This window comes from Diprion similis, chromosome 4 (genome assembly GCF_021155765.1).
Source record: "Diprion similis isolate iyDipSimi1 chromosome 4, iyDipSimi1.1, whole genome shotgun sequence".
Taxonomy (NCBI): Eukaryota; Metazoa; Arthropoda; class Insecta; order Hymenoptera; family Diprionidae; genus Diprion; species Diprion similis.
In genome coordinates, this window is record NC_060108.1 from 19723404 (window position 1) to 19740043 (window position 16640).

Consider the following 16640-nt stretch of genomic DNA (forward strand, 5'->3'; position numbering starts at 1 on the left):
ATACGAGCTTGTGCAGTTCTGTGTCACATGCTCTTTTTATATACGTAAATTCTCGAAAGAGTATCTATTTCAAAGTACATATAACACATACACGTGATTTGTACCTGCTATGCAGGAAAGTTTAATTCATGCAGACGACTCAACGTTTGGACGAACCGGTTTCAATAACTCTACGTATACCTAATTGAATATGGATCGATAGAGTCGAAAAATCAGTGTGTATTAGAAAGCAGTTATGAGGCATCGGTTTGTTATAATAATTTATTTTAAGACATTATTTTAATATATATGAAATCGTTCAAATATTATATTATTGATCAGGTAAATTACAGATTGAATGACAATGTATACAGGCTGAAGACATATTAGCGCCACCCATGACACACACATGTGATCGTCGTCATCTCAAAGCTACGAAACATTATATTTTAATTATTATATAATATACGAATTCGTACGATAGAATTGAAGTATTGAAGTTCGATAATACTTTGCATTGTAATACCAACATCGCAGTCGGTAGTTATCTGACAATGATTTTATATGAATTCAATAAATTGACGCGTGTGTCGTGTCGTGTGTACGTGTGTAGATGAATGAATTTTTTTTCACTTAACAATGAAAATTTCTTACTTCGGGAACGGTTTACATTATAACGCGGTTTTACATGATGACACACTTTCCTTTCTCGGCCCATGGATTGTTCTTTTTGTCAGGTGCGTGTATCAGAGGATCGTTTTTCTCGTTCTCCTCGACGTACTCGCGCATCCTGAAACAGTAAATGGCTTCATTAGCTCTCACGTGCTCATGTACATACATTACCGCAATGCACGACGATAATAGAAAATTATTAAAATACTCTCGCAATGCGTCGTAGTGCGCAACGAACTAGTTAATTGATATAATTAATCGTTAGTCGAGGCAGACGAGGCTTATCCTTAGCCTGCTAATTAAATCCACCCATTGCAGTCACAGAGACTATATAAACGCATCACACGCAACGTGAAGTTGAAATGAAATTATAATGTTGGCTATAGTGTAAGTTGCCAGAGGTCCGGGTTCATACTTAGTGATGCTTGATACGCGTTGCATTGACCGTTAATGATTCCAGGGTGTGAAAAACACCCCTAGAAGGTTTTACCCTGCGGCGTAGGACAGTATTTTCGTATTTTTCACGTATCGTTATGCTCGGAGAGTTATTATTATACGGAATTATACAGCTCGACGGAACCAAAAATTCATCACCGATCAATACAGAGGGTGCGAAATGTATCGCAAGAGCGACGAACCAGAGAAAAATTACAATCACGATGTCGATCATTTACATTTATGGCTTACAACGCGAGCAGCCTCTGCAGTATTTCGGACGGCATGTTCACAAGGTATTCGTATTCACATATATGTATAGACATAACGTATGTGTATATGTATACATGTAGCCTTGTAACTCGTAGAATTTACTCATATATTACGAGCTGCTACCGAGCTGCTGCAATTTACGGGTCATGATATAGTACATTGTCCTTGTAAAACTTGTCTTGCTCACAGTCCTTTCACACCCGACGGTCGCAACGCGTTTACCAAGCTCTCGTTTCCACGTTATATACCATATATACGTGTATTATATGAATATACACTATAGGTATGTACGTACATACTTTATGTAGGTATATATTGTCATAATTATGTAGTTCAACGTGACTAGAAAATATTTCGAGCCATGAAACGCGAGAGGCTGGTTTACTTCATGCCGAAGTGAGTATTTCAGCCGGGGAGTTTGCGGATAGTGTAAGAGGAGACTGTTTCAAACCACCACAGTTAAAGATCCCTGAATACGATATGAATTCTCTCATCGCTGCTGATTTTCCGCTTAGGCAGAATTACTGCAACCCTTATACGAGCCGCGGATATCGAAGACAGGTATTCTCCAGTGAAATATGGTCGAGTCGAGTCGAGTCGAGTCGAGTTGTCGTGAGTCAGGTGAAAGATATGCACGATTTCAATTTTATATACAGATACGTTACTCCGCTGTATAAGTGCAACGCGACTGCAGCTGATTATCTGCAGCGTGCTTTCTATAATCTGCAGCAGCGGCTGTTGGAGGTATTTAATAGGATATACAGTCTAATAATCGTGTCGATACTGCGGCATGCGGCATTGAGACATGCAAACTACATATTTACCAGTCGACCTTACGTATATTAATGTTTTCGAGGCGTCCAAATGTCTTATTCTACAACGAAAATTCTTGCAAATAGAAGTTTCGTAGGTGAATAATGTTGTTGGCAAAGAGATGCGTGTTAAAGTCGTGATTTCCTGGAAGTTTAATCCTTCAGATAAACTGTCAAGTCTAATCAAAAATCAATAGTATATTGTTGAAGTTCCTGCAATGCGTGATATGATGCCCGAAGCGAAACCGAGGACTCGTACGGGAAGTCGGTTCAGAAAATCACGTTTGAATGATAGATTTTATCTTTAAAAAATTATCTCTCTTAGTTACTCATATAGCAATGATCTGACGTCATTAGGATCCAGTGAAAAATGAAGGATTTATCCTGTATAACATAAGTAGAAAAGTTCTTGCTGCTCTGACTAATTATACGCGTAAGTCAATATGTCCAAAATTACTGAAATCAGGTAATCATCATTACAGTTAAAAGCTAGTATTTCAGTATTCATCAATTCTGAGTATATTCCAAAATGCATTTTTTCCTCGTGATAGACTGATTGCGAGAAGTGAAAATCACGAGTCGACTTCGCTCGGTAGTCAGTATCATCCGCGATATTTTTAGTTTGTCAAAATGCAATTTCCTGCATTATGAATTGCAGTTGACACGCAGACAAATAAATTTGCTGTTACAGAAAATCCACTTGCGTACTTTAAATATCGAACGTTTCATCCGCTGCAGGCAATATGCGGAAACGATGCGGAGTTCTTTGAAAAGGAAAAGTACAACGAAAGTAACCGAGTCTGCAGAATCGAATGTTGAGTTTTGCATTTTTTTGCTCGCTAAATCGTTAAGCTCGCTAACTTACGTCACGGATTTTATTACGAAATGAATTACTTTTTGAGAATTCTTTATTTTGTATTACATTAGGCGTGCTGTTAAGAGATACCAAGATACTTTAGCCGCAATTCTGAGAGCTTACAAGATTCTGGCGAATGTACACACTTTGGATACGGATGTTTAAAATAATTTGTAAAAAAAAAATCACGTGACCGCAATGCGTATGCTCAACTGACTCTGTGCAGAATCGAAGCAAAAATCAAACTGAAGCACACAAAGGCGTCACTTTGAGCATATTTTATAAACATTTAAGCAATAAAGTTCCTGCATTAAGTCGTTAATGAAATCTAGAGTCTTGTCATCGATGAGTTTATTAGACACGCCTCAAATAAAATATGTTGAACAGCAGCGTAGAAAAAAATGGATCTTGGATATTAGAGAGCGAAAAATTGAGCGTCATAAGCCTTTATCCAGAGGGTCCAAAGGCACTATCCGTCCGTCATATTACACTTCAAGGTGGAAAAAGTTGATGATATTACTTTAGCAGGCACTAAATTGTGGCTGACAGCTGATTTCAACACGTAAACTATATATTATCTTCTCTATTATGCTTAATCATGCATAAATATTTTTCGAACAAATTCTTATAAAACTAACCGATTAACTGATCGAGATAAATTTCACTTCAGTTTACATGTTTGACATTTAATGTTAAAAACTGCTGGAGATCATCATCGTGTGAATAAAAAATAAGCATGCAGACACTTGAACATCGTAGAGGAAAAAATTATATATATTGATCGTCGAATGGCGTGATTTCTTTTGGCTCATTCGGAAGATCAACAGCGGCAGATACTCAATGGTATTAATTCCTAGCTTTTCTATTTATAAAACGAAATTTTCTTTCCACCGCACTCAAACTAGCGATGTATATAAATACATATATACGTATATATACATATGTATATATATAAATTTACATACATATATTTATAGACACACACATATATACGGAGGATAAAAAGAATGAGAAACTTACGCTGCGATACTCTTTGATAAAGGCCACCGTTCCATTGTCGCTTGATATTTCATGTTTTCAATCTGTTTCTTCAGTGCGTCTTTATCCATAGTAGCTAGTATACTGGGATCCATGGTAACAACCGCACCCCCGTAGGCAGCAAATCCAACCGGCGCGTGCGCCTGGCTCAAAATCAATATTCTCAATATCTCCTACGCACGAGCTGGGGAAAAATTTGTAGAAACCAAAATTAACGATTATACTGCAATTAGCACATGTTAAAAGCTACGGTTTAATCCTCAGTGTCCAGCTGCACCGGCTTAAGCCATAATTGCAGCGAATCTAGTTTTCCAAATTCATATGCACTGTTCTAATTTCGAGTTACATATGCAGTTTATCGATATGTATGAAGATTTTTATTCAATGCATCTGGATCCTAAAGTAATTGTATAAAATTCATATTATTCCAATTTCACTTTTGGAAGTCATGAGTAGGCATGTAAATTCCTTACCAGAACCTCCGAAGATAACAAAAATATTTTTATACCATCTGATGGATTATAACTCATCGTACATGACTGTTGTTTATACAGTTAATGGATTTCATATTTTTGGATCTAAACGTCGGAAAAATACGTTACCAGTCAACAAATATCTGCCAGCAATCATATGATCCCGATTTCTATATTATACCAATCGATCAATTGCTTAAAACATTTCTAGTTTCTGATGATTGACAGGAAGACCATCTCGTTTGTTAATAAAAGAATTTGTCGACAATTTATGAATATTTTTGTCACAGCTAGGAATCTATAGAATTCTGGAGAACATAGAAATGAGAAAATGGCGATCAGACGGACTATGATTGGAATACCCAAAGTGTTTATGCTCAGTACCAAGGAATGATATTCAACGATGCTTCACATCGACGAGTAAAATGCCCTAGAAACAATGCAGTAACAATGGCGACAATTACTGCTTTTCTATGAATCCTTGACGCTAACAAGACCCCCCCCCTCCCCTAGTCGTTTTTAAATTTTCGACCAAACTGATGACGTTTTTACAGTTCCGTATGTCAGTTCCAAGCACTTCGACTCATGGATCTCGAGTTCAATCGTCAAGAGGAGCACCGATAAATATGGCGACGTGTTATGACGCCAGCAGTGATCAAAATCGGTGAACCAAACTGCGGAGAGAAATCGTTAGATGACTTTTTTCATCAACCGGGAATCTAAATAGTTGCTTCTCTTTAAACTGATAGGAATGACCGTTTCAGATCATCCTTGTTATACAATTATCGGTCGATGCTGTACATTTTTAAACTTTGGCGAATAGATGTACGCTGAAATTTTTCGTTTACGTAAAATCGTCCGATCATTCATTTGAGCGATAAACTTTTGCTACGAATCTCAATTTTGTCGGATTGGCATTTACTGCGTCGTGCTTGGTTTTACTGTCGAATTGGTAAATCGATGGAAATGTCACGGGTATCCGTATATATTACGTATAGAAGCTTGATATAGCACTGTTCTAAAATATTATATCTCTGTATAACACATGTGTATACACGTATTTATATGTCTGATACTGCAGGAATCATGTGCGACCGGTATAACTAATTTCGCCAGACCTAAACTTTCACGCACATGTCAAAACGCTCGGGGGCAGTCGTGAACAGCTAAGTTATGTAAGAGTACCGAAAAAGTGTTGTACATTTTCTACGTCATTGATGTGTCTGTGCCAACAAGACGTATGTAATTGCCTGATGCAGCCGCAGTGGGAAATGAAAAATAAACCTCCAGTCTTGCGTTGAACAATTTTTCGAAACGATTTATGATTCAATGAATTTAGGACAGAGGTTCAAATTATTTGCATCCATCTACTTCTAACAACTGATTCAGAATATAAATTCGCCGTGGATTACGTTCTGGGGAAATGGGAATTTTGGAAATCAGATTTGATTCTCTGTAAAGATTCTAGAATGGAATAGACATTTGAATGACGCTCAAAGCTTGACCAGAATTTACTGTGTTCCGAAATCTTGCAAAACTTGGCGATTCACGCACATCCCTGTGTTTCAATCGAGCCAATGAACCATCGCCGTAAGCCTCATTTCCATAATTAACTAGTATTTAAATATCTCGAAAGTAATATAATTCAATGTTGACATTTAGTTTCAAAAATTTTCTCTTGCCGTGTACCGGGCAATCACGTTTTAATTTCGAGCTTGTTCGCGAATTTCTGATTATTGATAAATTCTGCAGTAAAAGTAGAACGTCAAGAGTTGAAGAGACTTCAGTCTCTATCAAAAAGACCGTGTATTTTTCTCTGGCACGTTTGAATTGTGTTGTTCGTGATAAATCGCATAAACAAAAAGAGTAAACAATTCGTTTTTGCCTGCATGTGATATACACATATCAGAAAGAACGTCGGAAATTGCAGTAGTAAAACTTACTGGACTAAGATGGGACCGAATACCTTTGAATATACGTGTATTTACTCACCTGTGAAAAATGGTTATTTATCTACCAGCACTTATTCAAAACTATCGAAGCACGCTGTCTGCTTTTGTCTTATAAGACATACGCTGCTCTGACTGAGAGTAAAAATTAAGTTCTCGTGAAAGAAGAAAAACAGAAGCGAAACGAGATGCCCAAGTACAATAAAAAAGTGGATTCTTAAGGTAAACTCTTCGGTACTTGAGGAACTTGCAATCCCGACTATTATAGGTAGTAGTTACCTTGTCAAGTATGGAAGAAGTTCTGACCGAGTGACGCTCTTAGCGAGCTTCTTTCAGATCGATAAATTGTAAGCCGTACAAGTTTATGCAATCCAATATTATAGTCGGTGGGTCGGAGGTAAATGTAGGAATTCAATTACCGTGCCAAGTAAACATAATGGTAAGCATTTTCTCGGTAAAAGCCCTCAGTAATGTAGAAAATTCAATCCGCGGCAGCGCTACATTACGTTACGTTACAACGGAACGGATTGAAAATTTCTTCACGACGAAGTGCGATCGAGTCCCAAGTATCAGCCAGAGGTGAAGATTTGAACCTTATGAAATCTCGCGATACTTGCAGGGGAAGATGATTTCGATCACGTTATCAGTACTCTGCGAATTAGCGAAAGCACTCATCTGCCAAAGCAGTGCAAACTATGTCTATAATAATGCAGAATTCAAACTCTCTGCGCACAAAGCGGAATTATTAGATCGGCGCGATTATCAGATGACAATCTTCAAAGGCTTTCAAAACTTTGTATAATTACTCGGCTTCCTCTTCATCCACTCACCAAGTATTCAAATTTTTCAGACCGTCTTAGTAAAACTGCGACTTGCCCCCGCCATGGCTTCGTGTGTTTCGTAAGTCTGATTAGGCGATTAGAGTAATAATTAAATTGTTTATAGCCATCTCTTTTAGCATGAAGGAGAAACGGCTCGCACTATTTTCATTCTCTTTATTTTTTTCGATCCACCGTGAACTACAATTTGACAATTTTCTAGCTCGAGCAATGGCGGCAATCTTTCTTCGTCACTTTCTGCATCGCATTTCAGAGAATTGTGACTTTAGCATAAACTATTTCAAGAGATTGGAAAATATCTTCATCCCATCGGACATGAATCTATAGACAAGCATCGCTATGCTTTCAATTCCTGATTAAATACTTCTTTCAAGTTTTCGGTTGGAGTCCATTTGTTGCGTTCATGCAAAGCTTAGGAAAGACTTAGGCTACTGAAGTTGTTCTCTTGATATTACTTTCCTAATACCTGAAGCCACGTACCTAAGCCCTTGTTCTGAAAACTTTGACCACTGCAGGAGACAGACTCAACTAGCTGTTTGAATACAACTAGATGTAATAATGGTCATACTAGACGGTACTTGTTATATAACCTTATGCCTGTTCATAGGTGTATATATGTGGCAACAGTATAAAGTGAATTGCTATTGGGTAGAGTAATATGTTGACGCTGACGGAGTGAAGAAAAAATGCAGTAATCCTTTACGTTCAATCATTTATTTTCTCCTGTTTGGTGCTTTCCTTATTTTCGTCTATAATTGTTATTCTTGTTTTTTATTTTATTTATTTTTTTCATTTTTTTTTTATTTTTTTTTTTTTATTTGAAAATTGATAATTGATGCGTATATATGTATATGTATGTGACAATGTATATTCGTTTTGACAAATGGATGACAAAAATTTATGCTCATTCGAAACTTATTTTATATTACCGTGTAATCAGCAGACAAAATTATATTTATATCGTAGAAGTGTATCAGCATCTTATTGTTAATTATCTAGTATATTTATACGTGCTGCTGTCACGTTCCATTTTTTTTTTTTTTTTTGTTTTTTTACTTTTTTGTTCTCTAAATCTTCTTTTTCCCTCATCAAACACCAAGTACAGCAGACAAAAATAAGAAAATGAAAAGAAAAACTGTATCGTTTACAAAATCGTTAACATTCTTTGTCACGCGACTTGTTTCTTCAATTCGTTTCCGACTTGGCATTATTTCTGTTTATAAATGACGTCCATATACCGACAAAAGCAGTTATAACACCATCGATGTAATTAATCGTTTCAGCTGCGCTTCTATTATATAATTTCACACGAAAGCTTAATCACATGGGACAGCCAATTAGGTATTTCATATGTTGTTTGATATATCAATATATTAATCACAAAATCGACGATATAATTTCATACCAATATTACCAGTTCATTTGTGACACCATATTGTTATAACCATCTATTAAGTGTTTTTAGTGATTAAGTATAATAATCGAACGACAATTCTGTATCTCGCGATTTCGATCTGTTTCACAATTAACTTCATTTTTGTGCCTTTCTGTGCATTCTCATATATCTCCAATGAACCACTTGTTTACGGAAATGCCGGGCTCGCGTTTCTCTGCAGCTGATATTACCGCGTGGTTCCGATGATCCAGGTTCAAGTTTTCTATACTCGAAGCCTGATCCTTGACAAGTATTCGCTTACATGCTTCTGCAACAGTAATAATCATAAATTAATCCCTCAGATGATATCCGCTGATACATATTAAGGAGTGTTAAAAACCGACTGTTGCGACGCTTTTGAGATTTGTTCATTATCTTATGTTTAACTATTTCGAGTCGGTGAAGGCACGTCGCACTTGTTCGCGTACAATAATTGCGTTGACCTTGCCGACGATATTCGTGGGTTGCAGATTGGCAAAAAGAAAAGATGCATAAGGAGAACTCAATAACATAATATGACATATCACCTTCGAATACGAAGCTCCGGTGGCTAGGAGATACCAATTTTTTTTTTTTATGTAAGTGACCATCGAAAAAGTGATTTATTAACGGTTAATGAACAAAGGATCTGAGTCGTGTGGATCGGTTACTGAAAAGGTAGAATAAGAGCAGAACACAAATTGAAAAGAGCCTGGTTCTTGTTGCGCACAATGTCGCGACTTACCTGTTAAAAAAACTTATACGCAACTCTCAGGACCCGGTATGGAATTCGCGATAATAATCTCCTTCATGAGGTTTCGGTCAGCCTTGAAACTGATGGGTTCCCACGACTTTGTGGAAAACGGGTTCAACTGTAATTTAAAGAAATTAGAATCGACGAAATCTCGGTAGGTCATGAATTTTGACAATAAAGATTCATGAAATATTTGTACACTCACGGTATAACCGTTGGTCTGGAGACTCTGTTTGTGAATATCACACGGTGAAAACAATTTGTCCGGACGTACAGGTAAAAAAAGTTGTGGTTCACGGTTCAGTTTTCCTTGTTCTAAAATCGAGGGAATACAAATTAATTGGCAAACTTGACGTTTGGACCGTGTTAAACTGGCGGCTGTATATTAATCAAAGGCTAACTAGAATCGTATTGTTTAAATCATTTGAAATTTTTCAAGGCTGAAGGTGCGTTTGTTTCATATTACACATTGCGATACTTTCTAGATCGACAATGGAAATTTACCTTGCGGAGATTGTATAATATCTGGTTGAATGTTCAGAGCATAGTCGGTGACCTGCTTCAGCGTGTACTCGACAAAATACGTATCGCCGTTTGTGATATCAAACATGGAATTATTCTTGGAATCCGGAGGTGTGATTATAGGCTGTTTCATGTACGGCTCGATGTGGACTGGGGACGTGGTCCCGCGGCGTCGGTACATCATTAATATTACAGAAAGTGTTGCAATTCCAAGGGCCATTAAACATCCAGTCAACAGTAAAATGAGCGCAATGATGTTAATGCCGCTGTCTGAAGTAAAAATATTACTATCGTCATTATCATTATTCAAATGGATCCAAGCGCACTTTCCTTGTCACATAAATTATGAAAACATACATGATGAAAAGACCTTCCCCAAACAGTGAGCATAACAAATTTCGCCTCTCTTGCTCAATCCCAAATCGACTCATGTGCAATCATACCTGCGTGCTTTTCAGAATCCCGAAGCGTAATGTCATCGAGAAGACAGATTTCGCTTCGTCCTTTCGCATTCATTGCGTACATGACAAGGTAAAACTGAGTGGCAGGAAGAAGATCAGCGACGTTTATCCTGAACATAGGAACATCCGGGGTCACACTGGATATATTCACACGCAGATGATCAGAGAGGACCTCGTATGCTTCCAGTCTGAATTCTTGGCGCAAACCTCCGTCGTATCCTGGCACACAGTCGACCTCAAGTATTTCGGAACTTCGGTTCAGCGATGCTTTGACCGTGCAATTATTCAAGGGTCCAGGTTTTACTGAAAATCACGAATACTCGTGAAACTGTTCGCGTTCTGTAGCTCTCGAGATACTTCGATAACGCAGCTGCACTCACCGGCTGGAATAACTTGATAAACGCACGGCGATTCCTGTTTTCCAATTGCATTTTTACCCCAGCAAGTTAGAGCCCCGTAATCACGCTCTGAAATCGGAGTGTACATCAATTCGCTCGTCGTTCCGTTATCTCCGTCAAACGTCACAGGAGCAACGTCCAAATTTTCTCCACTATTATTAAACTCCCAGGTGAAATCAATCTCGGCGGGGTCCGCAATTACCTGGCAACGTACTTTCACGGATTCTTCAAGAGACGCACCAATGATAGTGACCTCTTTCGCCTTGCAAACAGGGGCAACTGAAATGTAAATATTTTTATTGCAACGCCGTGTTTCACTTTGATATATTCTCAACGTGGTTATTACGGAATTCCTATTAGTCTGTTGAAATTTCCCAAGCTATTGTTTTCCTGGTATACGCAGGTACACCACGTAACGTTCGTCGTTTTTGAAAAATAAATAAATACTTGCTGGCAGAGCTCGTGTGGTGAAAGGTGAAATATCAATTGGAACCTGATAATGAGTAATGAGCTTGCTCGAACAGGAACCGCGACCAAGACGTGTTTCACTGTTTTGGGAATTATGCAAATTCAAATTACAGGTGAATCGAAGTCATGTTGAAGATTACCAAAAAATGATCGCTCTCCAAAGAAGGCTTCGTGCGTTGAGCTGGTATTGGAGTTATATGAAACGTGACTTGAAAGTGAAGTAAAAACTGAACATGGTCTGTGATTTGTCGCAGCGAAATTGCGCCAGTTTCCTGCAACGCCTTTTCCGCGCGACCAAATCCACCTTGAAGTTACATCGGACTTACATTGGATTCTGAGTAAGACACTGGGGCTAGTCGTTTCTCCACGTTCGTTAGTCGCAACGCAGGTATAGTTTCCGGCATTATCCCTCCCAATGCTCTGAAGAACGAGACTTTTCGTGCTCATTATAACTCCGGCTGAGAAATTCTGGAGCAGCATCAATCCCTGAAAACAAAAAATGCACGTAACTTGTACCATTGAACCAGACATTATCAAACAATTTGTACACACTTATATTATGTCTCAATTCGACAGGGTATTTCCATAATTTACCACGTGATATTATTTTTATTTGATTTATTTTTATTTATATTAGGGAAACAAGGTAATTGTATACTAACGTTGTGCTGCCATGTAATTTTACTCAGCTCAGGATTAGCCCGAACTTGACATTCAAAATAGACATCATCGCCTTCTTTTATATTCTCCGCATTCAGCGTACTTCCAAGTTGCAGAAAAACTCTAGGCGCGACTGAAACAAGCATCTCCATCATTTCCGGGTAGCACAAATTTCTTCTTAATACCCAATGGATAAGGTCATTCGTCCAAACTCGTTTATAGCAGAAGAATTCAATTCCATTCGCATTAAGTGATGTACTTACATACGACATTTAACTGGAAAGTATCTTCCAAGAAAGCACCCGGTAAGGCTGGATTCTCTCCGCGACATTTGAGGGTTTTGCCATCATCTTCGGGAGAAGGTGTGAACGTCACGGTGTTCAGAACGACGGTAGAATTTCCGATCTCTCGGAACTGAAAGTGACAAAAATAAATACTCGGCAAAATTATCTTGCCATGCAAAAGCAGGACCGAAAGTGCGAAACGGGGGAAAAAACTTTGCTTGCACACCTTTCCTTTCCGGAACTCCACGGTTCCGTCGAACCAAGCGATCTGAGCACGAGGATGCGAGCCAATAACTTCACAAGTTAGGGAATACTCGCTTTCTGCCTCCAAAATATCCGGCTTGGATATTATCTTCACCGATATGGGTTTCACTGTAATCGTATTACAGAGGCACAGATCATACGGAAACCCTCGCAAATTCGATTCGAAGGGCGTGTTTTTTGGCTGTTTCTTTGTGTTTTTTTTTACTCACAATAAACATCCAAGAGGACAGTCGTCTCCAAGGGCGGTATCAGATCCGTATTAGCGGCTCTGCACTTGTATGTTGTGTTCAGATGCTCTCTTCGCAATTTAGGCACCGTTAATTTGCTAACGATAATATTTAGGCCGGTTTCCTGCAGCTGACCGCCACCTTCAACCCCATTAACGTACCACGTGATGTTCGGTGCCGGTTTTCCTGTTTTAAAGCAAATTTCAATTTCTCTAATATCACGTATCTATTGTTAACGTTTCTTTTTCTTTCACTCTTACTGTATATCTGTCCTATCGCACCATGTGTCGATGGTATGCAATATTCCTGAAATAACTGTTCAGACGGCTAAGCCGAGAAGGTAATATTGAAAGGAATTATTTTTAAAAGACTTGTGCAAGCGCCAACTGCTGTTACAGGCGCTTCTAAATTGCCCCTCAAATATACCGATATAGGCATAGTACAAAATGTGCAGCTTGGCGAAGAAGCAACTTCTTGGACATGACGTAATTTCCATATACTGAACACGTTCACACATGGTGTTATGTATAGGTATACTCACCTCCGCGAACCTCACAGGATAGACCAAATTCAAGGCCTACTTGAAAAGGTCCAACGATATGATCCACCTCGACGCCGGATCCATCGTAAATCAGGAGCTGATGAGGCGGCACTGTCAAGATAATTTGAATATGATATTTTGATACGCTGATTTATGGATGTTTGATCCGTAGTGTAATGTTACAAGGAAAATGAATAGGCAACGTATTCATTATGTTATACCGTTTCGATACAAAAAATGAAATTCTCCGATTAAGAGTTTAATACTCACCTATTACCGTTAGATTAACTTGGAAATTTCTAGTCGGTGAATTTCTGAAATCCACCCGACATCTGTATATCCCTTCATCGTCCAGCTGAACTGCTTCGAGTAAAAGTTTTGCCGGCTTCGAGAATGTGACGAAGCGTGCTCGCGGCCCAAAAGCATTACCATCGGACCAATAAAGCGCCGTACTAAAGCCCCTTCCTCGAACATCGTACCTGATAACAGTAAGCACTTGCGCTTTTTAACCGTCCCTGAGGAGTCGAACCATGATCGAAAAAAAAATTAATACAGGGGTAAGAAATCGCCCTTCATCTCGATTTATGCCATTTAATAATAACGAGGAAAATTTTTTTTCGTTATACCTGTAAATTGGCTTTACCGAGGAGTCGCGAAACCACAGCACCATGTACACACGATCTTCTCGAGTGGATGGTTCAATGTCACAAGGTAATTCCGCGGTTCGACCAAGCACTGCCGTTACTTCCAACGTAGAAACTGAAAGTTTTATACAACGTGATTATGTCAGTACTACAGTGTATTTAAACAAAAAAGTTTCGATGCTACAGCCGTTGAGTGCGGCTTAGAAATTGCCGGGCACGTTTCTTACTCAATGATAGTGCTCCGGCGATATGCGAGAACGTGTGCTCTTGTTTCCTATGTGATTTCAGCAGTTTCGCGGTATGATAATGTATACTTACAATTAATGAATATATTTGCATATGGATACGCACATGCGTGGATGAATGTATGTAAATCGCGTACCTGGATCATCGTCCGTATCCCAATTACCAGTAGCATTCGCATGGCCGATAATTGTGAGCAAATAACCACAGATAATTAGGTTGACTACTGTCACCAGCAATACTCCAACTGCCATTCCAAACTGTGATATGCTTTCTGCAGATCCCGAACATCCATCCACCGGCACTTGCACCAGTTCGAGCACAAGCACCACGGTATCAACAGATTTGGTACTGCTACCTGTTGTTTACCGGCGGAATTACTGTTTTCGAATCATTATTCGAATTTTTCTCTCTTCATCCCGTGACGAATCATTTTCGTATTTTCTTTTTTTTTTTTTGTCTTTTTTTTATATAAAAATTTTTCGTCAATTGGTTTTTATTTGCAAAAATATACACGGTATACGCAGGATTTTATTTTAGGCATCCATGACGGTAAATTTATTATAGAAAATAATTACACAACCCGAATTCATTATCGCGTCAAGAGTTTATTGTTTGTGTTGCGTTAGGTGTATATAACTGTTGTATGAAAATTGACAATGCATATTTTTGATAATATTGTATTACGCGAGTGTAGTATGTTTAAAAAAAAATTTTACGAGTAATGGAAAAATAAACTAAACCGAGAAATGTGTTGATCATGTGCATTTACGTATGAATTTGTTTTTTTTAATTAATATTATTCTAAATTTCGTTGAACCGATGTATACCTTTAGTTTAAATAATCAAACGAAAGCACGACTATCGGCTTAGGAAATATCGTTGCAAATTTATTTACAACGCATTGTTTTATACCGTAAATAAAATCCATTTCATTACTATCGAGTCTGAAATAGATTATACGATTGATATTTGTCATTTGAATTTAGGCATGATATTTTCATCGAGAGTTATGCAATTATTGTATTCGTAAACTAGAGACGCAGTAAGTTCACAGGACAAAAATACATTTCACGAAACTTTTCTCGTGTACCTATTAATATTCACGGAGAGATACGCCACCTTGGTTTTGCTAGCGGATCATGGAGTATTTCGATCACTCGTATCACTTTGCTAGAACGGGTAAAATATTTTCAGCTTGATCTCTCAAAGTTTAATCGTCGTCGTAGTACGGAAGTAGATTTTTATTAAAACCAATTTACGCGAATTGCGTATCAGCACGCGGTTTGTGGGTTTAGATAATTTTTTAACTGGCGGCTATGCGTTTTGCGAGGATTATGCGAAAGTTGTACTAGCGTGCATAGCGCATTAATAGCAAGTTGTGAGTAAGGACTAGATAGTGACGGTACAGCTCGATGTGAAAGGTCCACCCTCAAAGTGCCAGAGAGTCGAATCAGTCGGGGTGCGGGTTGGAATCGTTCGCGAGGTGTTATTTCTCCCGGGAAAATCACATTTTTATATTCACTATCGGCGATGAAATTGTGTAAACAGTTGATTCGAGATTCGGGATTCAAGACGCCGAACAAACCACCACCATCCCTCACTACACAAGTAATAACACATTCGGGCGTTTCCGTAAAGCGATCGTTAGATGACTACGCTCGGAGTTCCAGCGCGACGACGCAACTCATTTTCTGGTACAGGAAGGAAGGGTGGAAAAGAGGGAAAGAGGGATAGAGGGAAAGAGGGAAAGAGGGTTGCCCGGATAGGGGCAGGAAGGAGGAGAAGGAGGGAGAAATGCGGGCGAGGTGGGAAACGCCGAGTGAAAAAGGATCAAGAATCATTTTCGTCGTCTTGGATCTGCTTATCCTGCACGTCGATCGAGCCAAAATTCATATCACAAATATGACGTGTGGTCTAAAAATCTTTTTCAATACTCTGCCTGCCAGAACTAATAATCCATCAATTCCCCTACCACACACACACACACACACACACACCTGTAATAACTAATGTAAATTATTACCAGGAATCATTTCATCCCCCAGGTGCAGGTCAATGTGGCCCCGGGCGCCAAGCGCTAGTGTATAGGTATAAGAAGCTCGAAGCATATGTCATAGCTTTGAATATCGGGGAGGAAAAATGTCGATGAAAAACGATAGAATGGGACCTACGTCGGTGATCCTCACGATCATGGCTCTGCCGCACAAAAGGTCGTGGTCTGAGAAGGGCGAAGGTACCCTGCTTCATTCAGTTGACCATCAATGGACCAGAAAAACGGACAACGGCTGAAGCTTCGCCTGTATGCATAGATATCTTTTTAAAAGAAAGATTAATATACATGGGCATACGCTCACTTGCAGGCATACTTAGCGACTGACTTACGTCCACTGACTTCGTTCCTGATAAACATTACGAATATAGATCGAACTAA

At 38.8% G+C, this 16640-nt stretch overlaps 2 protein-coding genes across 4 annotated transcripts; both read right to left on the bottom strand.

Moving 5' to 3' along the window:
- Window positions 1-246: 246 nt before the first annotated feature.
- Window positions 247-6760, bottom strand: LOC124406015 (guanine nucleotide-binding protein subunit gamma-e). The gene is made up of 3 exons (XM_046881317.1): window positions 6531-6760; window positions 4048-4249; window positions 247-769 (listed from the first exon to the last, which is right to left on the bottom strand). The coding sequence occupies exons 2-3, from the start codon at window positions 4158-4160 to the stop codon at window positions 664-666; spliced, it is 219 nt and encodes a 72-aa protein (XP_046737273.1). The 5' UTR covers window positions 4161-4249; window positions 6531-6760; the 3' UTR covers window positions 247-663.
- A 1547-nt stretch (window positions 6761-8307) lies between these two features.
- On the bottom strand, window positions 8308-15856 carry LOC124405998 (protein turtle homolog A). 3 transcript variants are annotated; one of them, XM_046881293.1, is made up of 15 exons: window positions 14346-15853; window positions 13946-14078; window positions 13590-13798; window positions 13320-13430; window positions 12761-12964; window positions 12514-12659; window positions 12267-12417; window positions 12006-12136; window positions 11670-11829; window positions 10858-11154; window positions 10460-10780; window positions 9999-10286; window positions 9700-9809; window positions 9486-9612; window positions 8892-9029 (listed from the first exon to the last, which is right to left on the bottom strand). In XM_046881293.1, the coding sequence occupies exons 1-14, from the start codon at window positions 14458-14460 to the stop codon at window positions 9499-9501; spliced, it is 2490 nt and encodes an 829-aa protein (XP_046737249.1). In that variant the 5' UTR covers window positions 14461-15853; the 3' UTR covers window positions 8892-9029; window positions 9486-9498. The 3 variants fall into 3 exon arrangements, with proteins under 3 accessions (XP_046737251.1, XP_046737249.1, XP_046737250.1); XM_046881294.1 differs by having other exon boundaries at window positions 8908-9030; window positions 9474-9612; XM_046881295.1 differs by lacking the exons at window positions 9486-9612; window positions 9700-9809 and having other exon boundaries at window positions 8308-9029; window positions 14346-15856.
- Between the last annotated feature and the right edge of the window lie 784 nt (window positions 15857-16640).

Excerpts from the sequence above, each read along its gene's own strand:
- LOC124406015 (XM_046881317.1), bottom strand. The coding sequence starts at position 4,160 with ATGGATCCCAGTATACTAGCTACTATGGATAAAGACGCACTGAAGAAA. Across the intron at positions 770-4,047 it reads TTATCAAAGAGTATCGCAGC|GATGCGCGAGTACGTCGAGG; the intron begins GTAAGTTTCTCA and ends TTACTGTTTCAG.
- LOC124405998 (XM_046881293.1), bottom strand. The coding sequence starts at position 14,460 with ATGGCAGTTGGAGTATTGCTGGTGACAGTAGTCAACCTAATTATCTGT. Across the intron at positions 12,965-13,319 it reads ATCCTGTGAGGTTCGCGGAG|GAAAACCGGCACCGAACATC; the intron begins GTGAGTATACCT and ends GCTTTAAAACAG. Across the intron at positions 12,660-12,760 it reads TGTCCTCTTGGATGTTTATT|TGAAACCCATATCGGTGAAG; the intron begins GTGAGTAAAAAA and ends ATACGATTACAG.